At 50.3% G+C, this 27,565-nt stretch overlaps 1 protein-coding gene across 1 annotated transcript in view; it reads right to left on the bottom strand.

The window, feature by feature from the left end:
* The window catches only part of Fbln1 (fibulin 1), an 89,474-nt gene that overhangs the window by 23,818 nt on the left and 38,091 nt on the right, over nt 1-27,565 (bottom strand). Inside the window, exons 14-15 of the mRNA XM_004650388.2 lie at nt 26,971-27,094; nt 897-1,039 (exon numbers count right to left, since the gene is read on the bottom strand). Coding sequence (XP_004650445.2) covers nt 897-1,039; nt 26,971-27,094 — 267 coding nt within the window. The remainder of the gene's footprint in view (nt 1-896; nt 1,040-26,970; nt 27,095-27,565) is intronic.

The following is a 27,565-nucleotide window of genomic DNA, read 5'->3' as shown; positions in this document are numbered from 1 at the left end:
CACTGCGGCCTGGCAACTCTTCATGACGCCGTCACAGTGTTTGCCTTGGGCATCACCTGGTTGGCCCAGTTGCCCATCTTTGAGAGGAAGGGTCTTTCTTATCACCATGCCCCCCAGTACCTGGCACAGGGGCTCAGTGATGGCCAGGAAGGGAGCCTCCAAGCAGAAGAAGGTGCCTGGGGATCAGAGCAACCCTGGCCCAGAAGCTACATGCCCCAGGGTGTGGCATGCAGAGAGGTTTCTCTGAGAGCATGCAGCCCTGGCCTGGCAGGAAAAAGTCTATGGTGGTACACGCCATCTCCTTGGCAAGCCAGGCGTGGGCATGGGAACAAGTTACTCTTGGTGCCTACTTCCAATCCAACTCTGCCATCCATTTCCCCTAGCCTCCAAGGTCACGTTCCAACGTGTGAATCTCATCAACTGAAACCTTTCAATGGCTCCCCAAAGCCTTGGGATGAAGCATCGACTTCCAATTCAAGCTCTTGCCGATCCTTCTAGCTCGTTTCTTATCAAGTGGCTACCACCTCCACCAGAACAAGGTGGTCTGGTTTCCAAATACCCACACTGCCCCACTTGCCTTTAGACCTTGTCAGCCCATCAGTCAGTCTCCTGCCCCCCCCCCACCCTGTGGGCACCAGCACTGAAGTCACTTCTTCCCCTAACCCTTCCCTAACTCCCATGTCGAGCACAGAATTAACAATGAATTCTATCTGAAGGATGACTCACCTACCAGAAGGGACCACTGAGTGGACACCGTGCAGCCGAGGCATAAGGGAGAAGCCCCTAACGACCCCTACCCTACCCTACAAGGAGGAGCTCTTGCAGGCCAAGCTCTCAGCTCGGGCAGAGGGAGACCCAGAAGCTGGCTGCAGGCCCCCCGGTGCTGACCCACTCACCTTCGGGGCGGGAGAACTCGCGGAAGGTGGGCAGTGAGACGACGGTGTGGGAGATGGTGTGGACAGGGTCCCGCAAACAGGCGACATCGTTGGGGCGGCAGGACTTGATGCAGCGGACAGTGTCTGTTTTCTCTTGGCGGGGCCTGTGGGGCAAGCACAGCACAGGAGGCAAACTTGGGACCACAGCGCTCACGGGGCCTGGGGCCTGGGGATGAGCAGCAGGTGGCCCAAAGGCAGCTTCATCAGAGCCTAGCTGCTCTGTAGGGCCTGTATACAGCCCTTCCTACCAACTGGAATGAGACCCCAATACTGGGAACGCTGTTTCTCTGCCCTGGCTGTGAGTAGGTACAACTTTGGAATCCGCTGATGGCGTCTGTCGACAACTGAAGAATGCATTCATTACTCAGTTGCTCTAGAACCATATTCTGAATGGTCATGGTTTATCAAGTGCCTCCGGGAGTCCAGCTGGGCAGGCAGCAGGGCACATCAATGCAGGAGCACATATAAAGTGCCAATCTCAGAGAAGTCGAATCTATACCACGGAGGGACGGGTGGAAGGCACTAACAGTCTTCTCGGCCTATGGTCCAGGCACTATGCTAGACATGTTCTTTTATTTTATTTATTTGCAAGCAGAGAGATAGAGAGAAGAGAGACAGACAGAGAGAAAATGGCCATACCAGGGCCTCTAGCCACTGCAGAAGAACTCCAGATGCATGTGCCCCTTGTGCACCTGGTTTACGTGGGTCCTGGGGAATCAAACCTGGGTCCTTTGGCTTTGCAGGCAAATGCCTTAACCACTAAGCCACCTCTCCAGCCCTAGACACATTCTTAAAACCTCTTGCCATGAAATGAAAAACAGGTACAGCACAGGTGAAGGTCTAGCTCAATGAGTTATTAGAGACAAGTGTCATTCACGTTGGTCACCCAGGTGTGGTGGCACATGCCTGAACAGCACACAGGATCCTGAGGCAGGAGGATTACAAGCTTGAGACATCGTGGTCTATACAGTGAAATCCTATTACACACACACACACACACACACACACACACTCACATCACGAAAGAGAACTTGACCCAAAGCTACCTCACGTTCACCAGGCAAAGTCAGTGCCTCTTTAGCCCACAAGTCTGCCCACGCCTGAGCCTCACAGAAGCTCCTGCCGGGTATCTTTACAGCTCTGCCCACAGCATGTGTGTTTCTATGCCAATCCTGTAGACTTAGCCACGAGGAAGTTTTGTGCTTTCTTTCTTTCTTTTTTACAAATACTTTTATGATTTTATTTTATTTTTTTATTTCATTTGAGAGAGAGAGAGAGAGGCAGATAAAATGAGAATAAGCACACCAGGGCCTCCAGCCACTGCAAATGAACTCCAGATGTATGCACCACTTTGTGTATCTATCTGGCTTACGTGGGTCCTGGAGAATCAAACCTGGGTCATTTGGCTTTGCAAGCATGTGCCTTAACCACTAAGCCATCTCTCCAGCCCTGATCTGTCTTTTAAGCCTCTTTTGATTTGTAATTTCCCCTCCATCCATGTACTTTTCATGTACTCTATCTAAGGAACCCAGTGCATTTGAACAGCAGAGTTTTCTACAGTTTGGACTTAGCTGACTACAGGGTACAGTCCAATGTGTTTCTCTGAGCTCCAGATTTCCTGCAAGCTGGCGCTGCATCAGATGTAAGTCCAACCCCCTTGGTAAGACAACAAAGTAGGGTGTTTCCCATTAGGTCATGTGCATTTCTCTGTGATACAGGTGGGGACCTACACCCATCGGCTCACTGGGGACAGTAAAATGCTTAAAGCTTGTCCTCCGCTCTCATCCATGGTGGGTCTTCTGTAAGAGACGCTTTCCTCGTGTGTTACAACTGTGTTGGTTGCCAGGAAGCGTAGCTCAGTTCTTGTTAACTCAATACTTGATTCTTTTCTGGGATTTATCAGCGCTGTGGTTTCAGTGTGAAATGCTCCCCAGAGGCTCATGGGTTTGAACACTTGGTCCCCAGCTGGTGGCGCTGTTTTGGGAGGATGTAGAGCCTTTTGAGGTTGGGCCTAGCTGGAGGAAGTGGATCACTATGGGGCAGGCCCTGAGGTTTATAACCCTGTCCCACTTCCCGCCCCATCTTTGCGTCTGGATCTGCCCTGAGGCAAGCAAAGTGCCTGCTGTTGCCGCAGCTCGGAGCCACTCCTGGTGCCTTCTCTGTCACGGCGGATGTACCCACAAACTGAGAGAAAACAGCCCTCCCTTAAGTAGCTTCTTGCCAGGGAAACGTCACAGCACCGAGGAAGTGACTAATACAGTATTTAGATGCATGAGTTAACTAGCTGTCACTCTCAAACGAGCTTGAGGGGGAAAAGTCAGTGGGAACTCATGATTTAACCCAGTGGATGAGGTTTGATCCCTTGTCGTTGCTGTCCGTTTTTTATTAATTATTTTTCATTATTATTTTAGAGAGAGAGAGAAAGAGGGAAGCAGAATTGGTGCTCCAGGGCCTCAGCCACTGCAAATGAACTCCAGATGCTTCCACATGTGCAGCCTTGCACTTGCCTCACCTTTTGGTGCATTTGGCTTATGTGGGATCTGGAGACTCAAACATGGGTCCCTTAGGCTTTGCAGGCAAGTGCCTTAACCACTAAGCCATCTCTCTAGTCCCTGCTGTCCTTTGTTAACACGCAAACTCAAACTCTTGGCCAGAGAAAAAAGGGAGTGGCTCTGGGTCCCTAGAGCCTCCCTGGCTCTCCAGCGGTCGCACAGGACACAGTACCCAAACCTTGACGGAGTGCTCAGTGCTCCCTGGAGCCACCTCTCCAACGGGCTCTGCAGGGAACTTGCTGCTTCTCTGTGGTTTGTGGAAAATGGTGTTTCTAGACCTCAAGCTGGATACTAACAGTGCTCAAAGCCTCTGGTATGGTCACTGTTTCTAGGCCTCACCAGTGGATATTTAAAAAGTAAAATACATCACCAATTCATGCTAATATTTCCAATTCAAAACAATAATCCCATGCTTTTCTTTCTTTCTTTTTTTTTTTGCTTGTGTGTATGCATAGAGTACGTGTGTGGTGTGGTATATGTGATGTGTGGGGCATGCACATGTGTATGAAATTGTGTGCCCCATGTGCATGTGTGCAGAAGCAGAGAACATCTGCTACTCATCCGTAGAGGCCAGAGGAGAATGTCAGGTGTCCTTTATTGTCCCTCCATCTTTTTTTTCTTGAGATAGGACCTGTCGCTCAGACCACAGCTGCCACTGGTCACAAGCCCAGCAATCCTCTGGTCTCTGTCCCCCATGGATGGAGCTGTGGACTGGGGTTAAAGGCTTCATGGTCTCACCCAGATTTCTGCTCAGGTTCTGGGGAGTTGACCTTGGTGGTCTCTGGCCCGAGAGGTCCTCATGCAGACGTGGCAAGCTCTCTCAACTTCTGGGTCACCTTCCTAGTCCCATCCCCATGCTTTGAACTCTATCTTTCCACATTACAAAGGCATCTTTTGTTTTTGCTCCACATCTGCATCCTGGCTCTCAAGGATGCACAGCACACCATATTGACTTATTTGGCTTATCCCACATTTCACATTATAGTTTCAGAATATCATTAGTAAAACTATTGGGGCTGAGGCTATAGTTAGTTGATAGAATGCTTGATGAGCACCCATGAAGCCTGGATTAAATCCCCAGCACCACATAAACCTAGTATGTTGGTCTGTGCCTAATTCCTAGAACTCAGGCAATGGAGGCAGGAGGGTCAGAAGTTCAAGGTCATTATTAGCTACATAGTGAGTTTGAGGCCAGCCTGGGCTACATGAGAATTTATGAAGGAGTCAGAAAGAAAGAAGGAAAGAAAGGAAGAAAGGAAGAAAGAAAGGAAGGAAGAGAGAGGAGGAAAGGAGACAGAAAAGAAGAAATTATAATTGTCAGTAAAATAATTATAAGAAATAATTTCCCCCCTCATCTATTCAGTTTTTTTTAACATTTTAAATTTTATTTATTTATTTTTATTTGAGACAGAGAGAAAGGGAAAGAGAAAGAGAGAAAGAGAGAGAATGGGTATTCCAGGACTTCTAGCCACTGCAAACGAACTCCAGACACATGTACCACCTTGTATATTTGGCTTACATGGGACCTGGAGAATCAAACCTGGGCCCTTAGGCTTCATAGGCAAGCGCCTTTACCATTAAGCCCTCTCTGCGGCCCTTATTCAGTTTTTAAATAGAGGTCCTACATCTTCATTGTCTGAGCTATCCATGAATCCATAGTATACTGTCTCCTTCTAACAGTCACTATTTTACATGTCACTACATGGTCAGTGCTCACGTGTTCACTGTAGCTTGTACTGTTTGAACATGAAAGCCAGTTTTGCTGGGTATAAAAACTTTGCCTTACATTTCCCGAGTATCCTAAATATGTTATCTTGTTTTCTTCTGGCATAAAGTACTATAAAAATATCTGATATATATGTATGAATATATATCTATATTTACATTTATAATATTTATATATACATACATATGAATGCACACAAGTTTGAAGTTCTGTCTAAGGATTTCTCTGCTGGAGAACTGCTTGCAACTACTAATGAACTAAATAAAGAATTCTTGTGTTTAACAGGATTTTTCTTGCTGCTTATTTTAAACGGCACTGAAAAGGGAAAAAAAAAACTGACATCATTTGGCAAGTCTAGAAGAGGCTAGAAAAAGTTAGAATTTGGGACTGGGAAAATTGATCAGCAGTTAAAGGCACTTGCTTGCAAACCCTTCTGGCTCAGGGTTCAATTCCTCAGCACCCACATAAAGCTGGATGCAACGTGGCACATGCATCTGTGACCCCAGCATGTTGATGACGATGGAAGGTGGAACCAGGAGAATCTGAAATCATGGACTAGCTAGTCCAACATTGGTTCGAAGTTTGGAAGTTCATTTGCAGTGGCAAGAGACCCAGTCTCAGGCTGGAGAGATGGCTTAGTGGCTAAGGCACTTGTCTGCAAAGGCCAACAACCTGAATTCAGCTCCCCAGTACCTGCATAAAGCCAGATGCACAAAGTGGTGCATGCACCTAGTATTTGTTTGCAGTGGCTGGAGGCCCTGGAGCACCCATTCTCTGGTTCTCAGCTCTCTCCCCCTCTCTGCTTGCAAATATATAAAAAAATATATATATTTTAAAGAGACCCAGTCTGGAAATGGAACCAGCCTAGATGTCCCTCAACTGATGAGTGGATAATGAATATGTGGCACATTTATACAATGGAGCTCTACTCAGCGGTAAAGAAAAATGAAGCTATGAAATTTGCAGAAAAATGGATGGAACTGGAAAGGATTATACTAAGTGAGGTAACCCAGGCCCAGAAAGCCAAGCGCCACATGTTCTCTCTCATATGTGGATCCTAGCTACAGATGATTGGGCTTCTGCGTGAGAAGAAAATACTTAGTAGCAGAGGCCAGTAAGTTTAAAAGGAGATATAAAGGGAAGAGAAAGGAAGGGAGGAGGGTACTTAATAGGTTGACATTGTATATATGTAAGTAGAATGATTGAGATGGGGAGTTAACATGATGGAGAATGGAATTTCAAAGGGGAAAGTGTCGGGGGGGGGAGGGAATTACCATGGGATATTTTTTATAATCATGGAAAATGTTAATAAAAATTTAAAAATTAAAAAAAAGAGAGACCCAGTCTCAAAGAAGGCAGAGAAGACACCTCAGAGCTATCCTTTGACCTCCACAGGTGCACAGTGCACATGGGCCCATTTACACATACATATACAGGAATAAACAAAGAGAGAAAGGAAGGAAGAAAGGTAAGGAAGAGAAATAGATGGGAGATGGGAAGGAAGGAAGGACGGAGGGAGGGATGGAGGAACCAGAGAGGGAAGAAAAAGTTAGAATGTATAGAATTAGATGTCTAAAAGTATGAGGGGAAAGAACACATAAAAATTATTCTTTTCAGGGGGCTGAAGGGATAGCTTTGTGGTTAAGGCACTGCCTGCGAAGCCTAAGGACCCAGGTTTAATTCCCCAGTACCCACATAAGCCAGATGCACAAAGTGGCACATGATTCTGGAGTTGGTTTGTGGTGGCTAAAGGTCCTGGCATGACCATTCTCTCTGTCTCTCTTCTCTGTCTCTCTCTCTCTCTGTGTTTGCAAATAAATAAATATTTTAAAAAATTATTCTTTTCAGGCAGAAAGATAGCTTAGCAATTAAGGCACTCGCCTGCAAAGTCCAAGGATCCAGGTTTGATTCCCCAGTACCCCTGTAAACCAGATGCACAAGTGGTGCATGTATCTGGAGTTCATCTGCAGTGGCTACAGGATCTGGAATGCCCATTCTCTCTTGATCTGCCTCTTTCTCTCTTGCTCTTTCTCTTGAATAAATAAAATATTGAAAACTGAGTAAAATTAATTCATTTGGACAGGTCCTAAATTGAAATCACATTCATCTGAAAAAAAGGAATGTTTGGGTCAGAAATGTAGAATTGGACTTGGCTGGTGGAAATTCCAGGCACAGTATGAATGACACACTATTCAATTGGTCAATTCTGGCACAGGTCCTACTTGGCTTATAAAAATTATACAAATAGAGCCGGGTGTGGTGGTGCATGCCTTTAATCCCAGCACTCAGTGGGGAGGGGGGAGGACAGAGGAAGGAGGATTGCATTAAGTTCAAGGCCACCCTGAGACTACATAATGAATTCTAGATCAGCCTGGGCTAGAGCGAGACACTCCTTACCTCAAAAAATAAAAATAAAAAAATTCAGAAATGAAATATTCTTAAGTCCTAAACTTCTGGTTCTTTGCACCCAATTGTCTTTATCCAATCCCCAACAGTTCTTAAAATGAATATGTTTTCCCTGCCAGATGCCATATTTGGGGCTGTGGAGATGGCTCTATGGTTAAAGATGCTTGCTTGCAAAGCCTGCTGGCCCTGGTTCAATCCCTCATTCTCCAGTGTAAAGCCAGATACAGAAGGTCTCACATGCATCTGGAGTTTGTTTGCAGTGGCTCACAGCAGGCTCGAAGCGCAGCTGTCCATCTGTGGCTGAGTATGCTGGAGGGAAGCCCCTTGCTGGCTCCGCACCACTTGTGGCCCAGTGGTGAGCACCCAGGCAGCTCCAACCTGAAGAGGCTCTGACCCCCAGCAGTGGCTCAGTGTATGCCCTGGCTTCTTGCTCTTTCAACAAACCAGCCAGTTTCCAACTAGATCTTGCTTCCCCTGTTTGAGGGCAGAGGCCACTTGACAACTGAAAACAGATTTCTCACAACCATCTCTATGACTCCGGCGCTTTCCTTAGGGGCCTGTCCAAGAAACCACCTGATGGACTATTTCCCGTTGATGTCTATGTTAACCAAATTTCTCATTGCTGTGATGGAATAGCCAAGAAGAAGCAACTTCTGGGAGGAAGGGTTTGTTTTGGCTCAGGGTTTCTGGTATTATCTATCATGGTGGGAAAGGCATGGCAAAGGGTGTGGCTCTTGGCTGTGGTAGCCAGGAAGCAGAGAAAGAAAATGCTGGTACTTAGCTGGCTTTCTCCTTCTGTACATTTTATTCAGTCCAGGACTCTGTTTCAAGGGCTGGTGCTGCTCACATTCAGGGTAGATCAACCCCCCACCATTTCATTCTCTCTGAAATGCCCTCACAGACATACCCAAAGGTCTACTCCATCAGTGCCCTAGCTGCTTCTGAATCCAGTCTAGCTGGTATTACTCATCACAAGGACATTGGTGGTTCTTGTCTAGCTGCCCATAGGTTGTTGTTGTTATTATTATTATTTTGGTTTTTTTCAAGGTAGGGTCTTGCTCTAGCCCAGGCTGACCAGGAATTCACTATGTGGTCACAGAATGGCCTCAAATTCACTGTGGTCTTCCTACCTTTGCCTCCCAAGTGGCGGGATTAAAGGCGTGCACCACCATGCCCGGCTCCCATAGGTTATTTTTATTTTTGCCTCTTTTCTTTGAAGTCTAGTAGTTTTCCAAAACTTTGTCTTGATATTGGTTGTTCTGAGTTAATATTCTCGGGTGTGTGGTGAGCTGTTTCAATATGGAATTTCAAAGCTTGTTTTAATTTTGTGTGCATATGAGTGTGCGTGCTTGTAGTAAGCGTGCTGTTGTGTGGTGCGTGTGCAACACGTCACGTGTGTGCAAGGCTGGGGGAGGATGTCAAGCAACCCTCCCATCGCTCACGCACTTGTTTTGAGATGGAATCGTTTCACTGAGTCTGGAGCTTTTGGGGGTTTCATGAGCCGGTGATTCTCTGGTTTTTGATCTCCACGGGACTGGGGTTACTGAAGGTCGTGGCCATACCCAGACATTTACATGGATTCTGGGGAACTGAACTCAGTGGTCTCTAGCTCCCATGCTTGCTTAGGAAATGCTCTCAAATGCTAAGCCAGCTCTCCAGCCCCCTTGTTAGTAAGTTATGGAAAGTTGGTTTTTATAATTATTTTTTTTTAGGTAGAGTCTGGAATTCACTATGTAGTCTCAAGCTGCCCTCGATCTCACAGCAGTCCTTCTTTTGCCTCCCAAGTGCTGGGATTAAAGGCATGAGCCATCTCACCCATCTTATTTATGGAAAGTTGCTGTTATCTATCATTTCTAAAAACATTTTACTTACTTGAGAAAGAGATTGAGGCAGAGAGAGGGTGAGTAAGAGAAAGAAAGACAGAGACAGAGATAGAGAGAAAATGGGGGCCTTTAGTCACTGCAAATGAACTCCAGGCACATGCACTACCTTGTGCATCTGGCTTATGTGGATACTGGGGAATTGAACCTGGGTCCTTAGGCTTTGCAGGCAAGTGCCTTAACCACTAAGCCATCTCTCCCGCCCAGCCATCAATTATAGTATGGCCCTTCTTTCCTGTTTGAAATGTCCTTTTCAGAGATTCCTATTATCTGCAGGTTGGACCTGCTTGGCACATCTCAAATGTTTGTCACTTTTTTCTTCAAGCTATGATTTAAAAAATATTTCTTTTAGCTTGTTGTCTTCAGTGTTTATTAACTTTTTGGTTCTTTCTTATTTAGTTTTATTAATGACATTATTTTTTGAACTTTTAAATTATGTCCCAAGTCTATTACTGCATTTCTTAGTGTCTCCCCCCCCACCCAAGCCCAATCCTAACTCACTGTTTTCTTCCATGTTCTGATCTTTTTCTTAGCACTTTTGGTTTATTTCAAGTTAAAACTTTTTGGTTTGGTTTGGGCTGGAGAGAAGGCTTAGCGGTTAAGCGCTCGCCTATGAAGCCTATGGACCCCGGTTCGAGGCTCGGTTCCCCAGGTCCCACGTTAGCCAGATGCACAAGGGGGCGCACGCGTCTGGAGTTCGTTTGCAGAGGCTGGAAGCCCTGGCGCGCCCATTCTCTCTCTCTCCCTCTATCTGTCTTTCTCTCTGTGTCTGTTGCTCTCAAATAAATAAATAAAAACTGAACAAAAAATAAATAAATAAAAAATAAAACTTTTTGGTTTGTCTATTTTTGGAGACAGAATCTCACCCTAAGCTGGACCAGAACACGTGGAAATCCTCTTGCCTCAGCCTCCCAAGTTCTGTCATTACGGATGTGAGCTACCACATCTTGTTGAACATTAGTTTTGTAAATCTCTTGGTGATTACAATATTAGTTTTGATCTGCCTCTATGTCTTTCAAACCCAGGGGGATTCTATGCTGGTCCCTAGCCATTTTTCCTAATAGTAATTTTTATGGCTTAATTTTCTACAGCTGCTGTGACAGAATACCAAGGCTGGGCTCAAGCAACAAGAAAAATATATATATATGGTATATTATATATACATATAATCTCCAAGCCCAAGATCATGATGTAGGCAGGGTTGTTTTCTTCTGCCATCTCTGGTTTCAGTGTATGAAGCCTGCCTTCTCACTGTGTCTCACATGGTCTTCCCAGAGACTACTTTTGATATTGGGGCTCCAAGAGTAATGGATTGGGGGTCCACACAGATGGCCTCATTTTTACCTTAGTTAACTGGTTAAAGGCCCTGTCTCTAAATGCAGTTAAATTCAAAGACACTGAGATTGTGATTTCAGTTTACGAATTTGGTGACACTATTGAACAAATGTCCCTGCAGAATAGATATGTCAAAATTCTAGCCCCAGTTACCTCAAAAAGCGACCTTATTTGGAAGTAGAGTCACTGAGAGGGGATTATTTAAGATGGAATCACACTGGAGCTGACGGTAGGACTGATGTTCTCCTAAGAAGACACATGGGAGAAAGTCACGTGATGCCAAGGGCCGAGTTGGAAGGACACAGCAGTAAACCCAGGAATGCTGAAGGCTGCAATTAAGCCACCAGAGGCATCTCCCTTTGGAGAATTTGGAAATTAGTGCATAAAACTATAAGAAGAAATGGCTCAGACTAGATGGAGCAGAGCCCTGCAGACACCTGAACTGGGCGACAGTGGGTCCCTGCTACTCGAAGCCACTCAATTGGCAGGATTTTGCTAAAGAGACCAGTGAATGAATCTGACCTTGAGGCTCTGGTTGGTCATCCATATGGGAAATCGCTTTCCTGGAGTTTAAAGACCAGCGCAGTCCTGTTTCTGACCTCACGAAACTCCCTGGTCAGCGGCCTTTGGAGCTCCCTCTGACATACCCCCTCCCTGGCATCTGTGGTCTCTTTCGGCTGGTTTTTTCCACTTCACAGCTCTCCCCTCAGCAAGACCCTGATGCTAAGGGGCCCATAATGGCTCAGTTTTAGAAGCAAGGTCCCAGGGGCAGGAGTGAGGTAGCCCCAGCCACACTGGGGTGAGAGCAAGCAGGGTGTCTCCCAGCTCCGCTTTACCCAAATTCACCTCTTGCTCTTTGCATGGGCCACTTGGGGTTCTCTCCTATCTCCACAGATGCCAACACCATGCAGGAGGCTTGACTTGTGTTTGGGGGACTCATGGAGATGCCTTTAGTAACTTTTCCAAGTACTAAATGTTTTCTGCAGATTTTAATCTTCCTGCCTACTTGTTCTGACTTTCAGCTGCAATCCAGAAAACTTAAAAAACCATCTGCCACGGTACAAGGTGTAAGGCCACCATTCTGCACATGCTACTGTGTGTCAGCATCCAGCTCAGGGGGCACAGGTCAGGGATGAAAGACTGCAGCCGTCTGGTCCCAGGCAACCTGCTCTCTTTCCTTGTGTTTGGGGTGGCTCAGGACAGACGCCAGAGCTTGCTGCAAGGCTTAAGTGCTGGCCCTACCAGGCAGTAGGGGTAGAGCAATTCACTTAACCTGTGTGACCCCATGAATCTGAATTTGGGGGAAGAGTTATTGCATCCCATAGCTGCTACGGGATTAAGCATGCCACGGCATGGGGCAGCACTGGGCTCACTGTGAGCCCTGCTGGTCAGCGGTCAGACACCCTCACTATCACTGTCCCTGCATACTGTGAGCACTGTGAGCCAGCTGTCAGTCACTGTCACTGTCACTGTCACTGTGAGCCCGCCAGCTAGTCATCAGTCATTGTCCCTGCATACTGTGAGCACTGTGAACCAGCTGTCAGTCACTGTCACTGTCACTGTTACTGTGAGCCCGCCAGCCAGCCATCAGTCATTGTCACTGTATACTGTGAGCACTGTGAGCCAGCTGTCATTCACTGTCACTGTCACTGTCACTGTGAGCCCGCCAGCCAGCCATCAGTCACTGTCACTGTATACTGTGAGCACTGTGAGCCAGCTGTCAGTCACTGTCACTGTCACTGTCACTGTCACTGTGAGCCCGCCAGCCAGCCATCAGTCATTGTCCCTGTATACTGTGAGCACTGTGAGCCAGCTCTCAGTCACTGTCACTGTCACTGTGAGCCCGCCAGCCAGCCATCAGTCACTGTCCCTGTATACTGTGAGCACTGTGAGCCAGCTGTCAGTCACTGTCACTGTCACTGTCACTGTGAGCCCGCCAGCCAGCCATCAGTCATTGTCCCTGTATACTGTGAGCATTGTGAGCCAGCTGTCAGTCACTGTCACTGTCACTGTCACTGTGAGCCCGCCAGCTAGTCATCAGTCATTGTCACTGTATACTGTGAGCACTGTGAGCCAGCTGTCAGTCACTGTCACTGTCACTGTGAGCCCGCCAGCCAGCCATCAGTCACTGTCCCTGTATACTGTGAGCACTGTGAGCCAGCTGTCAGTCACTGTCACTGTCACTGTTACTGTGAGCCCGCCAGCCAGCCATCAGTCACTGTCACTGTATACTGTGAGCACTGTGAGCCAGCTGTCAGTCACTGTCACTGTCACTGTCACTGTGAGCCCGCCAGCCAGCCATCAGTCATTGTCACTGTATACTGTGAGCACTGTGAGCCAGCTGTCAGTCACTGTCACTGTCACTGTCACTGTGAGCCCGACAGCCAGCCATCAGTCACTGTCCCTGTATACTGTGAGCACTGTGAGCCAGCTGTCAGTCACTGTCACTGTCACTGTAAGCCCGCCAGCTAGTCATCAGTCACTGTCACTGTATACTGTGAGCACTGTGAGCCAGCTGTCAGTCACTGTCACTGTCAATGTCACTGTGAGCCCGCCAGCCAGCCATCAGTCACTGTCCCTGTATACTGTGAGCATTGTGAGCCAGCTGTCAGTCACTGTCACTGTCACTGTCACTGTAAGCCCGCCAGCCAGCCATTGTCACTGTCACTGTATACTGTGAGCACTGTGAGCCAGCTGTCAGTCACTGTCACTGTCACTGTCACTGTGAGCCCGCCAGCTAGTCATCAGTCATTGTCCCTGTATACTGTGAGCACTGTGAGCCAGCTGTCAGTCACTGTCACTGTCACTGTCACTGTGAGCCCGCCAGCTAGTCATCAGTAACTGTCACTGTATACTGTGAGCACTGTGAGCCAGCTGTCAGTCACTGTCACTGTCACTGTCACTGTGAGCCCGCCAGCTAGTCATCAGTCACTGTCACTGTATACTGTGAGCACTGTGAGCCAGCTGTCAGTCACTGTCACTGTCACTGTCACTGTGAGACCGCCAGCCAGCCATCAGTCATTGTCACTGTATACTGTGAGCACTGTGAGCCAGCTGTCAGTCACTGTCACTGTCACTGTCACTGTGAGCCCGCCAGCCAGCCATCAGTCACTGTCACTGTATACTGTGAGCACTGTGAGCCAGCTGTCAGTCACTGTCACTGTCACTGTCACTGTGAGCCCGCCAGCTAGTCATCAGTCATTGTCCCTGTATACTGTGAGCACTGTGAGCCAGCTGTCAGTCACTGTCACTATCACTGTGAGCCCGCCAGCTAGTCATCAGTCACTGTCCCTGTATACTGTGAGCACTGTGAGCCAGCTGTCAGTCACTGTCACTGTGAGCCCGCCAGCCAGCCATCAGTCACTGTCACTGTATACTGTGAGCACTGTGAGCCTGCTGTCAGTCACTGTCACTGTCACTGTCACTGTGAGCCCGCCAGCCAGCCATCAGTCACTGTCACTGTATACTGTGAGCACTGTGAGCCAGCTGTCAGTCACTGTCACTGTCACTGTCACTGTGAGCCCGCCAGCTAGTCATCAGTCACTGTCCCTGTATACTGTGAGCACTGTGAGCCAGCTGTCAGTCACTGTCACTGTCACTGTCACTGTGAGCCCGCCAGCCAGCCATCAGTCACTGTCACTGTATACTGTGAGCACTGTGAGCCAGTTGTCAGTCACTGTCACTGTCACTGTCACTGTGAGCCCTGCCAGCTAGTCATCAGTCACTGTCACTGTATACTGTGAGCACTGTGAGCCAGCTGTCAGTCACTGTCACTGTCACTGTGAGCCCGCCAGCCAGCCATCAGTCATTGTCCCTGTATACTGTGAGCACTGTGAGCCAGCTGTCAGTCACTGTCACTGTCACTGTCACTGTGAGCCCGCCAGCCAGCCATCAGTCATTGTCACTGTATACTGTGAGCACTGTGAGCCAGCTGTCAGTCACTGTCACTGTCACTGTGAGCCCGCCAGCTAGTCATCAGTCATTGTCACTGTATACTGTGAGCACTGTGAGCCAGCTGTCAGTCACTGTCACTGTCACTGTCACTGTGAGCCCGCCAGCCAGCCATCAGTCATTGTCCCTGTATACTGTGATCACTGTGAGCCAGCTGTCAGTCAGTCTATTTTCACTCCAATACTGATAAGCATCCTCATCTTTCCTCCCTGGGAACTTGGTCTGTCAGAGTGACAGGACCAGGAAACCACTGTCAGAGCGAGGAGTGATGGAAACGCCTCATATCAGTGACCCTGAACACATCAAACTCTTGAAGCCTGAATCCCCTTCTTAAACCAAGAGCCACAGGAACCTTTCATTACCTTCTCCTGGAGGAAGAAACCAACACTCACCACCCGGCTACTAGACCAGGTCATTTCACAGAACCTTTTAAGCCATTCACAGGGCAGACCTAGAAGCTCCGAGACAATGACGTAGCGTGGAACTCGTCACTGCATGGAGAGGATCAGGGTCAGCGGCCTGCTGGAGACCCCCGAGCCACCTGGTCTCTCAGCAGCATGACCCAGAAACCCAGCCCGGCACTCAGACATCATCCCCATCCCGAAACCTGAGGTGCCCTAACAGAACAGGCCACCTTAGAAGGTAGGGGCTCCAGGAACAAGGGTGTTCAGGCAGAACTGCAATCACTTGACAAAGTTATGGAGGGGGTTCTGACAAGCCACATGAGGCTTCTGGATGGCCTGAGGCCCGAGGGCGTGGCCCCATCTCTGTGGCTGTAAAGGCAGAAGTGCTTCCTTTGTTCTGAATAACCTGGGCCATGATGGAAATGTCAGACTGTAGGGACCTTTACTTCATTTCCTTACTGTGCCTTTCAGGATTCACAGGGGATGATGTACTTGAACTGAATCTTGACAATGCTTACTCCTCCACTGACCCCCACCATCTAGCCATGCACCTGCCCACCCCTCACCCTCCATGCTCTCCTCAGGGCTACTATCCACCTTTCCATCCTCTCATGCATCCACCACCCATCCACCCACCCCAGTATTTACTGAGTTCCTTCTTTACACCAAACTCTCCAAAGGTACTGAACGCAAAAACTAGCCAGACCTTCTCCCTGCATTTAAAAGCCAACAGTCAGGCTGGAGAGAAGGCTTAGCAGTTAAGGTACTTGCCTATGATGCCTAAAGACCCAGGTTTGATTCCCTAGTACCCATGTAAGCCAGATGTACAAGGTGGTGCATGTGTTTGAAGTTCATTTGCATTGCCTAGAGGACCGGGTGTGCCCATTCTCTATCTGCCTCTCTCAAATAAATAAATAAATAATAAAAAGCCAACAAGGATGGAGAGATGGATTAGCAGTTAAGGCACTTGCTTCCAAAGCCAAAGGACCCAGGTTCAATTCCCGAGGACCCATGTAAGCCAGATCCACAAAGTGGCACATGTTTCTGGAGCTCGTTTATAGTGGCTAGAGGCCCTGGCATGCCCATTCTTTCTCTCTCAAAATAAATAATAATAATAATCCTTTTTTAAAAAGCCAGCAGTCCAATGGGTGCAGCAAACACATAGTAACCACAAGACACTGGGGTAAACTCTGCAGTGTGGACACCCAAGGCCGGGGAGTACTGACCAAGGGAAGCTTCACCGAGGAGGTGACTTTGGAGCTGCCCCCAAGAACAGCAGCGTGCGCAAGTGTGTCAGCGTTCCGGCTGATGCTATGAGCAGGCACATGCAGGCGAAGGCAAGCAGACCCATGGGGCCGGGCCAGGACACAAACAAATGGGGTGAGCTCAGGGCTGGGAGCTGGGGCTGAAAGAGAGGCCTGAGGCCAGATGGGGCACGATCTGGAAACCACGGGCTGTGAAAGAGAACCAGGAAGTCCCCAGGAGGACTTGGCCAGCCAAACCAGACAAACCAGAGTGAGGTCTGGGCCAGAGTGGGAAGCTTGCAGGTGACAGGCAGGAAGGCTCTGTGCTCTAGCAGTAAGGTAGCTGGTGACCCGCATAGATCAGAGCTCACTGTGCCTGCCTCTCCCACGAAGCAGCAGGGCGCCCACTGCATGGAACCGCGGGAGGACCTTGGGCATACTGACTTCCCCTCTGCAGGTTCTGCTCTGAAACATCACCAGCAGCAGCTACAGAAAGGCTGAAACGGCCAGGATTGGCAGAAAGCCATCGTTCTCTCGGCAGACATGGACAGAGCAGCCTTCTGTGAGCTGGCAAGTTGCCAGAAGTGGGGGGCAGTCACCAAATGAGACAGACCTAGTTCCTACCCCCATGGAACCTTCTAGATGGTGGGGAAGACAAACACGAAGCACATGAGTAAACAGGAAGGGTCACAAGGAAAAAAGTTTGACGAGAAAGAACAGCGAACATAACCCAGGAGTGCCAGGCAAGGGCCCCGGGACAGTGTCCCCCAAGACGGCATGTGCTGAAGTTTAATCCTTGCTGAGGAACTAAGGGGATAGGAATGTCATCCAACTATGTTTACAGAGGGCCCGAGGAAGGTGGCTAGGACGCCATTGTAATGGCAGTCATTACAGTGAAACCCCATGGTTGGATTCTGAAGGCTTCGTAAGAAGAGACACGCCAGCGTGTGTCCATGTGATACCCTGTGATCCACCAGGACTCTCAGCCATGAAGGCCATCACCAGATGTGGTTCCTTGACCTTGAACTTCCAGAACTATAAGCCAAAATAAACCTCTTTATACAGTTATCCAGCTTCAGATCGTTTGTTGTTGTCCTAGTAATAAATGAACTAATAAAGTAGCCAGGCATGACAGCGCACGCCTTTAATCCCTGCACTCGGGAGGCAGAGGTAGGAGGATCGCCGTGAGTTCGAGGCCACCCTGAGACTACATAGTGAATTCCAAGTCAGCCTGGGGTAGAGGGAGACCCTACCTTGAAGAGCAAAGTGAAACAAAACAAAACAGGAATAAAGTCTCTCAGAGGAAAATCCACTTAAGCTGAGGTTTAAGCAACCTTCAAGCCAAGAGTGTGGCGTGTAGGGTCCGGGAGAGCAGAGAGCTGGCCATTGTGGCTTAAGGGACATGAACAAGGGAAGAGCAACCTGAGGTCAGGCTGGACTGAAAACCATATAAGGACTAAGTTGTGCCTTAAAAAGCATGTGGAGGATTTGGGGTGCCCAGCCTAAGTGCAAAACATGCCACGAAGCGTTTTAGGCGGATACTTAGGCTGCTAAGAGAGGATAAGCTGTAGAGAGGGTTGAGAAGATGCTGGGGGATCAGCAGAAGGTGGCTTGGCGGGACTCATGGTGGCGGAGATGGAGAGAGGTGGGCGGACCAAGGCCCATGGTGGAGGAACTGGGACAGAAGGTGACAGACAGCTGTGGCGTTGGAGTGCACACACCAGATGTTATCGCGGGCGAGTCACACACCCTCCCTGACTGTGCACAAGGAACACATGGTGGTCTGGCAGGACTGGAGGTAAAACACATGAAGGATGTGCTGTGTGTCTGGTGGCTACCCCTGAGGGCGTCCTCCTGCCTCAGCACTGGGGTCCTCAGTGGAAGGACATGACCTCATTTAGCCAAGAGCTTCATCGGCTGTGAAGCAGCCACGGTTAGAGCTCTACGGGAACAGACGGCCTGCAGACCAGACTAGAGCTCTTGTTTCCACCTACATGCTTGCTTGCTTACTTACTGCAAGGGGCCAAGTAGGGGCCAGAAGACCTAGTTCCTCAGCCTGACCCAGACACAGCAGGCCATGTTACCGGGCTCAGGGACTCAGTTTCCACATTTAAAAAATGAAGGGGACAGAGCTCGGAGACCTATGATGATCACAGCCCTTCTCAGCCATTGACGCTACCCTTTGGGATCCACACGGAAGGAAGATAGCCATGTATGCAGGCCCACCCTGCCTCAGTCTCCCCTTGCCTGGCTCCCTGGCAATATGCTCTAGTGAGTTCCAGCGGCGGAGCTCCCGGCACATGTCCCCTTATGGGAAATAACCTTTAGACAACCCTTGGGGACATCACCGCTGTCAAGGGCTCAGCTCAATCCCAGAGGACAAAAAAGCAGAGACTTTCACCCACGCCCAATAAAACTGAGGCACGCGAGCATGCTGTGCGGGACGGCTACTGAGACTTTATTAGAATCCCGAGGGCAGGGCGAGGAAAGCGACAGGAGGGAGCGCCCAGGAGCCCAGCACGTGCTCAGAGCTCTGCAGACACAAAGATAAAAAGCTTGGCCACAAAGGAGCTGACTGTGCCATGGCGATACAGGTCCATCTTGACGGTCAGCAGCAAGTCCCTGGGCTCAGGGATGGGCTTGGTGAGGGCCACCACCCCGCTGTGGTGGCTCACCTTCCGCGTGGTGAAAAAGCCCTCCTCATTGCCACCGGTGATGGCCAGCTGCATGTTGTCCCCGGGGACGGTGCTGGAAGGGCCCATGCGGAAAACCACCGCGGGCACTTGGATGTTGGTGGGGAAAGAGAGGTGGTAGTAGGTTATTCTCAGAGGCAGCTTGGGGCACTCCTGGTTCTCATGGCAAGGCAAGCGCTCGCAGCGGCTGCAAGACAAGTGGACAGAGAGACAGGAAGAGGATTAGCGCCACTTCGGCAAGCGGAGAAACAACAGAGCGCAGGGCAAGCAGGGGCTCGCTAGGCGGGGCCTCCCGCCGCCCCTCTGGCCCTCGAGGCCAGCACACAGCACCCTTCACTCACCTGGGGGAGGCGCTGCGGACCTCCAGGCCGTGGGCTCAGGCACTAGCCTCTTCCAGCACCCTCAGGGGAGTCTGGCGGCTGGGGTCAAGGGCTGTGCCCAGAGTGAGGTGTGTGCCCCTGCCAGGGCAGAGCCCCACTCTGGGCATGCTCAGCAGGCACACCTCCCTTCTGAGTATCATCCGGGCTTCTGGGCCCTCACCTAGACCATGGTCTTCACAAGGCTCCTGGTGGGTCTCACAGACTGACTCTGAAGGGGTCCTCAGGGCTGCTGGGGGGGGGGGGTGGCTGGCTTGTGCTCATGTGCTGTCTAGGGTCTCCAGGGCCGTCACTACCAGTGTCCATGATAGTAGCTTGACAGCCATGTGTCGGCTGAGGAACAGGCTCAGAAAGAAGGTCTCAGGAGGAAGGAGGGAGGCAGATGTGTGTGGGGCTCCCGTTCCTTGTCCCCCAGCTCTGGACTCCTGGTCTCCCCCCTGTGTCCACAGAGCCAGCTCGGGGCTCGGAATGCAGATGAACACGGGTTCTAATGTCCTGTGATGACGCTGAACTGGCTGTGGCAGAATGAGGACAGGATCTGGTTTCCCGTAATATGACAGAGACAGACGCTAACTTCCTGTTGCAGCATGGGGAAAGGCTCTATTTTCCTGTGACAGTAACGGTGACAGGTTTTAACTTTGTATGTGACAGAATGGAGACACATCCTAACTTCCTGGAACAGGATGGAAACAGGTTCTAACTTCCTGCGGCAGTAATGGTGACAAGTTCTAACTTTTTGTAAAACATTTTTTTAATTTAAGCATTATTAAAACATTTTTATATGTATTTATTTATCAGAGAAAGAAGAAGAGAAAGTTCTAACTTTTTGTGTGGTAAAGATTAAAGCCAGGCTCTAACTTCCTGTGACAGAATGGAAACAAATCCTAATCTCTTGTGGCAGGATTTCGACAGAACTAACTTGTAACAAAACAAAGCTAAATTCTTTTCTTTTTTTTTTTTCTTTTTGAGGTGGGATTTAACCCTAGCTCACACTGACCTGGTATTCACTATATAGTCTCAGGGTGGCCTCAACTTCACAGCAATCCTCCTATCTCTGCCTCCCAAGTGCTGGGATTAAAGGCATACATCACCACGCCTGACTTTTTTGCCCCCCAAGGTAGGGTCTCACTCTAGCCCAGGCTGACCTGGAATTCACTATGTAGTCTCAGGGTGGACTCGAGCTCATGGTGATCTGCCTACTATTCTAACTTCTTGCTATAGGTTCGAACTTCCTGTGACAAGGCGGATATAGATAGTATCTTCCTGTGAACAGAGGCTGACAGGAAGCGACATGGACTATCATCTGTATCCTGGGCCCCGAGCCACCGCACTGATGGCAGCGTGGCAGGAAAAGTGACAAGAGAAGCCCCGTAGGACCTGGCCAAGCTCTTCCCAGGAAGCCCTGCCCCGTGGGCTGTTTAGCTTCTCCGGGTCTTTTTCCTGCTCTTCCAGCACCTCTTTGGCTTGTTCAGTTTCCGTGTTGTGTTCTGGATTACATGGATTCACTTTACAGTCGGCACTTCTTGTGAGCAGGATGACTCCATCTTACAGGCCGTTTATTGGGGCTGCTAGGAAGCGTTTCATGTACCTGGCTGCTCGCCATTCTGGCTTTGAGAAAGGACAGCCCTGGAAGTGAACTCCAGGGCAGTGAAGATGGCAGCGCAGCGCTCCGAACAGTAGAATCGTGCCTGGGGGAAGCTTGGAGCGAGGGGTAGGGCAGAAGGTGGGCACAGGCACACTGCTGGTGAGCAGCTGCCGCAAGAGGTGCCAAGGTCCCGGTGAAATGGGGGTGCTTCATGTACCCTGAGAGATCTCTCTACGAAAAGAGGATCTCTGAGGACTGGAAGCTAGGAGAGCCATGGACAGCTGGACAGGGGGCTGGAGTCCATGAGCTATGCTCCTCTGGGGCGTCAGTGACAAGCTATGCATACCAGAGGCTGGTAACTGTCCCCAGCTTTTTCCCCAGTCTACCGACGGGAAGTCAGAAGCTCTGAGAGGACATGAGACTTTCCTGTGAATCTAGGGTCTGGGCAAATAGCAGGTTTGGGTTTCAAAGTCAGCCTGTCTCTCTTGAAAGTCTTTACACGCATGCACGCACGCACACTCACCCCCATGCACACTAACTCTCTCTGAGCAGAGCTGGTCAGCAGGTGGCGCTAGAGTGTCCCTCGCGGGATCTGGTTTTCCCACTGGCTCTGTGCGGCCCCTGCAGCCCGGGACTGGGTTTTGCACAGCCACATGGGTTAGCACAGCATTATGCGACGGCGACACGCAAGGCGCACTCAAAGTCCTGGTGTAGCTCTCGCAACCGTTACACATAGAGAGCTGGACACTCTGCCCTCCCCAGTGGGCGTCCACACCTCTAGTCATCAGATCACCCAAGACCTTCCTCGGGCGACGTGGTTCAGGGCTGGCTCTTTTCAGACCCCTCATTTCCCCAGGTGCGGCAGCGGTTTCTCGATGCTACCTCCTGTTCCCATCACAGGCCCGTCCCCTACTAAGTGCTTATAAAGGATGGGTGTACAGAGAGACTTGGTCCTCGATCTTCCTGCTCAGAGCCTGTCCTGTTTTGCTCCAAAGACACCCTAGGAATTGTAACCACTACGTGTGGCAAACTTTCCACCAGACTGGGGACAGCACCTGTGTGCCCAGATGGAGGGCGGACTGTCACCACTGCATCTAGTAAAGGCAGCGCACAGTGGAACAGGGGCTGGGCCCTGCCCAGCATGAGAACCAAGTCCCAATTTCCATAGACGTGTTCTCTCCTCACACCTCTGTCGCAGCACCCCAAATTCTGTGAAAAGTATCGGAAGCCGCCAGAGAATAGAGGCGAAGAGCCTTCTGGCCCACTCCTCCACAAAGGCGGGCTGCTGGGCCACTGTTGTGGCTATCTCTCTGGCATTTCCTTCACATTTACACACTTGCCATTCCAGAGAAGGCCAGGACATGGCCAGGACCCTCCCGACTCCTGCAGGCCAGAGCCGTTCTCTTTTGTGCCCCAGCCCTGAGACACTGCACCCAAGGCCACCCAGCTTCATAGCAGCTTTCATGACCACGTATCTTCAGGGTGGACCCCACAGAGGGGACAAAGAATATTCTCAGCCCATTGAAGGCTCGAGACATCCTTGACCGCTTCCTCCCATGGGAAGCAAAGCACCTGTGGTCAGGACTTTAGCTGCCCAGACCACGTCCACCAGGCAGATCTTCTCTGTGGTTTGCGGCCCTGGCTTGTTGGGTCAGGTTTCTTAGCCATCCAGATGGAAGAAAGCCACAAGAAGATTGAGGCGCCCTGACTCTCAGAGGGAGAAAGTAGGGTAGGAGAAGAGTTCTACATCATGACCTAAGGCTCCAGAATGAGCCATCCTGAGGAAGTGGCACAGGAAAGCTACCCACTGGCTCCTTCTGAGGGTCACGTAACTGGGCTTTTAAGAGAACCAAATTGTTTTATTTTTATATTTATTTATTTGAGAGAGAGAGAGAGAGAAATAGGCAGGTATGGGGGTGGGGGAGAATTGGTGCACTAGGGCCTCTATCCACTGTTAAACGAACTCCAAGCAAATGTGCTCCCTTGTGCACCTGGCTTATGTAGGTCCTGGGGAATTGAACCTGAGTCCTTTGGCTTTGCAGGCAAGCACCTTAATCACTAAGCCATCTCTCCAACCTGAGGTCCGAGTTTAATTGTTACTATTATTATTACTACTTGTTTTTAAAGGTTATTTAAAAAACTTTATTTACTTATTTAGACAGAGAATGGGAACATCAGAACCTCTAACCTCTGCAAACAAACTCCAGATGTACCCACCATCTTGTGCATCTGTCTTTACATGGGTATTGGGGAATCAAACCTGGGTCCTTAGGTTTTGTAGGCAAGCACCTTAACCGCTGAGCCATCTCTCCAGCCCTATAATTTATTTTTAAAATGTGTTAGAGAGAAAGAGAGAGAGAGAGAGCAAGAGTGCATGTGCGTAGGTTGGAGGACAGCCACAGGTGTCCAGGCCTTGCCTCCTGCCTTGTTTGACACACTGTCCCTTGTTTGCTGTTGACCAGGCTGGCTGGCCTCCATCTCACAGAGATTTTCCTGCCTCCACCTCCCATCTCACTGCAAAAGTGCTAGGATTAACTTGTACTACTGTGTGCAGCTTCATGTGGGATCTAGGGATCTGGGGCTTATGCCACAAGCCTTCTATCTCCCCAGCCCTGAGGGCTGGCTTTTGATGAGGAAAAGCACCAGGAAATCGAAACTTCCTACCTATGGGTTGCTAGATATTAGCCTTGTCTCACCTGAACCACTAGCTGTGTCTCAGTTCCCCCAAATAAGTAGGGAACATTTCTCCTTGTCAGTGACCTCTCACTTCAGCTTATATTGCAGCTGTGGGAGCTCCTGTGGTCCAGAGAAACCCTTAACTGGGGTGAGGCAATGTGGTTAACCTTCCCTCACTGGAAACTGAGGTCTGGCCCTCACTTCCTATGGACAACACTGTATTCCCGGCTGGCCCAGATCTCCTCAACCAGCGTCATCAAAGAAGAAAGTTGTAAACAGAGATTCCTGTGTGTGGTGGTCAAGGCCCAATAACCATGTGCCCATCCCAGGCTCCCACATCTGAGAGCTGGGCGGACGGACGTATACATCTTATACACAGCTGTGGTCAATCACTGGCCAGCCAATTCAAAGGAGCCTTTGTCTTCTGACCCGGAGCTCCGGGGACGGTTCATTCCCCACAGCCAGGTCTCAACACACCAACTGGACCAGCACAGAGCTGGGCTTGTTTCCTCTGACTCATAGTACCAGGACCAACAGGTGGGCTTGGCGCCACCTTACAGAAGCAGAAAAGGGCGCTGAGTGGTCTGAGGAGGACCTAAGGCCACAACACTTGGACAGACTAGGACCAGAAAGCCAGGCTTCTGATATTCCAGCTCTGGTCTTTCCTTCTCTATATGGCTTGCTAGTTGTGGGTGCAAAACTGCCAAAAATCTACCCTTCTACCACTCAACAGTATCACAGGGCTGGCAGTCAAAACACTTGCTCTCGTTCCCCCAGGACTGAACAGGCTTGAAGTCTATGTAGAGCAAGCAGAGTGTGCCCCAATTATGGGTCACTCTTGGAATACAACCTCACCTGTCCATTTCAGCTGAGAATAAGAGGCTCCAAGAAGCCCAGCCAGTCAAATCCAAGTTAGCTTAACTCTAAACTATGATCTTTCTAGAATGCCACAGCATCCCTACAAAGCTTGAGTCCTCGCCTGGGAAAGGAGCAGACCCAGAGGGGTGTGCCTGGGTTTCTCCAAGTCAAGACCCTCAGTGCAGGATCTACCACCTTTCCCAGCTCCGTACTCCTCCCTGGCCTCTGACCAGGCACCTGGTGGCAACAAAAAAGTGGTGGACCCGTCTCCACCTGCCCTGTGGAGAACAGCAGAGGACTCTCTTTATCAGCTCCAGGAACATGCTGGTGAAGTCACAAGATGGGACAGACCAGAGACCTCATGCATCAACCCCACACTGGGAGGAGACTTCCTAGGTTCCTTGTGAGTACCACCCCACCACTGCATGCAAGTCCCCATTCACAGAACCCCCATCTCTGCATGCAAGTCTCCATTCACACCATGTCCATGACTGCATTCAAGTCTCCATTCACACCATCTCTATGACTACATTCAAGTCTCCATTCACACCATCTCCATGACTACATTCAAGTCCCCATTCACACCACTGCATACAAGTCTCCACACCATCTCCATGACTACATGCAAGTCCTCGTTCTTTTCCTACTGCCTTGCTTGCTTCATTCGAGCCTAGCCAATGCCAGGCCACTCAGCCTGTCTTCCCCTGGCCACGTGGAGTTCCTCGCCCTTTCAGCATGCTATGCACTCTCTGGTCATTGTTCTGCACATGCTCCTAGAAGCTGGCTTGGGGACAGGAGCCTGGACGGTTAGCCCAGCCGGAGAGACTTTCTTCTGCATGATGACTTCCCACTGACACCAGGGTGGACCTGCCCACCTTTGCCTCACCCTCAGCGAGCAAGGCTGAATCTGCCAGGGGCTCAGAAGATGCCATGACCTCACACGGGGCAGCCTCCTCTTTCAGTCTGCTGGCTCTGCGTGAGTTAGAAGTTGTCACCACAGCGACAGCTTCTAGGATCCTCAAACGCAGGCCCTTGTCAGTGACTGAACTTAGGATGACAAACAGTGCACTGGCTCAAATCAAGGACGTGGAACTGTCGCAGTGACTCAGAGAAGCCTATCACTGCCAGCCAGGCTATTACATAACCCACAAGCCCTTCAAGATGTGACACAGTTGCAAACCCAGCTCTGAAGTGGCCGTTCCCTAACCAGGCACGGGAAGTGAACAAGGGCGCTATCACCGAGCCCGGCTCTCATGGCAGAGCGCAGGCTGCCCTCGAGCTGCAGACTCTCCTCCTGCCTACCCCCGAGCGCTGACATTACAGGCCTGCACCAATATGCCGAGCGAGGTGCTGGGGTTTTAAGCACATAAAAACACACACTAGGGAGACACAGCAACTCAGGGGATATGGACGGGCTGGTGGACAAGCAACCACAAGGCAAAGAAGAACACAGAGGGATGCCAGGACAGAGCCGCCTGGCAGCTGGGCAGAACTGATAACCATGGCAGCTGCTCCTTGGGCCAAGCAGCGGCCTCTGGAGCCTGGTGCATTGCCAAAGGAAGACACTGACTGCTGAGCTGGAGAAGCTGGCCAAGAGCCTAAGACAGGCTCAGAGTCAAGAGGTCACAGCTGGAAACCCATGCTGCCCCGCCATACACTTGATTTGAGCATTTTTCTATGCTGGGGTAGGAGCCAAAGTCCACACTCTCAGGATCAGATCCCAGTGTGGGGCTTTCCCTGGAGGAAGTAACACTAAATGAGATTCTTCGAGTAGAATTAGGATGAGAACCATAGCCTTGGGGGGACGGGAGCCTCATGATCCCTAAGGAAGGAGTTTGTGGACCCCATGGCAGCCAGGGAGAAAGTGAGCTCCATGTGTAGGACACGGGACCGTCCACACTCTTCCCGTGTAGTCGCTCAGCTGGATGGAATACTGATTTTCCCACAAGCCCCGCTGGCTCCTGGCCTTCAGCCAATACAGAGACGTTACAACCTACTCATCTGACTCAGCATGTTTTGATACCTCAGGGTTACGAATGAGGAAGCTGATACGCTGAGAGCGTGCCCAGGGTTCCACACCAGACCAGGAAGAGCTGTCGGTTCGTGCTGGCTTGGGGCACAGGCTTAATCGACGTGGCAGTATGTCCCCTGGCCCTGACCCGTGTGCAGTCACCTCCATGGCTTCTGGAGGGACGGCTCACTAGCCTTTAGGGAGCTGAGGACTAACGATCAGCAGGTTCTCAAGGCCCAGTGGGAGGTCACATCTGTTAAAACCACCTGCCCAGGCCCAGGGCTGGGCCTCTAGGAAGCCGGACACAGACGGAAAACACTGGGCCCCAGGGACTTACGTGTCTGCGGAGCGGCGGTAGTTCTCCGGGCACTCGAAGGCCAGGCAGCGGAAGCCGCCCTGGATGTTGAAGCAGGTCTCGTTGATGGAGCAGTTGTGGATGCCCGTCACACACTCGTCAATGTCTGCGGAGACCCACAGGCAACGTGAAGGCCCAGGCCACAGGAGCCAGCCCCACCCGCCCAGGCCTCGAATCAACTGGGGTCAGGGTGGAGAACAGGGTGCTTGGGGCCCGCCCTTTCATGTGGCAAGCCCTGAGATTGAGAGTACAGACTTGGTCACAATAAGGGTGCGCCACAAGATCCAACACGGGGTGACATCCCTGGGAGCGGCGGCGGGGGTCCTGATGAGTGAGGCAGGTGCTGGTGTGGACCTCATTTTAGGGAAGGCTCAACCAGCTTAGTAGACCTACCTAAATGACTTGGCCAAGCTTTTAAAAATGATAATAATAATAATAATAAATGATTTATATATCTGAGAGAGAGGTGGGGGGTGGAGAGAATGGGTATGGCGACCTCTAGCAACTGCAAGAGAACTCCAGATACGTGTGCCACTTTGTGCATCTGGCTTACGTGGGTACTGGGGAATTGGGTCCT

Source organism: Jaculus jaculus, chromosome 6 (assembly GCF_020740685.1).
Source record: "Jaculus jaculus isolate mJacJac1 chromosome 6, mJacJac1.mat.Y.cur, whole genome shotgun sequence".
NCBI classification, from domain to species: Eukaryota; Metazoa; Chordata; class Mammalia; order Rodentia; family Dipodidae; genus Jaculus; species Jaculus jaculus.
This window is presented reverse-complemented; position numbering and strand designations above follow the sequence as displayed.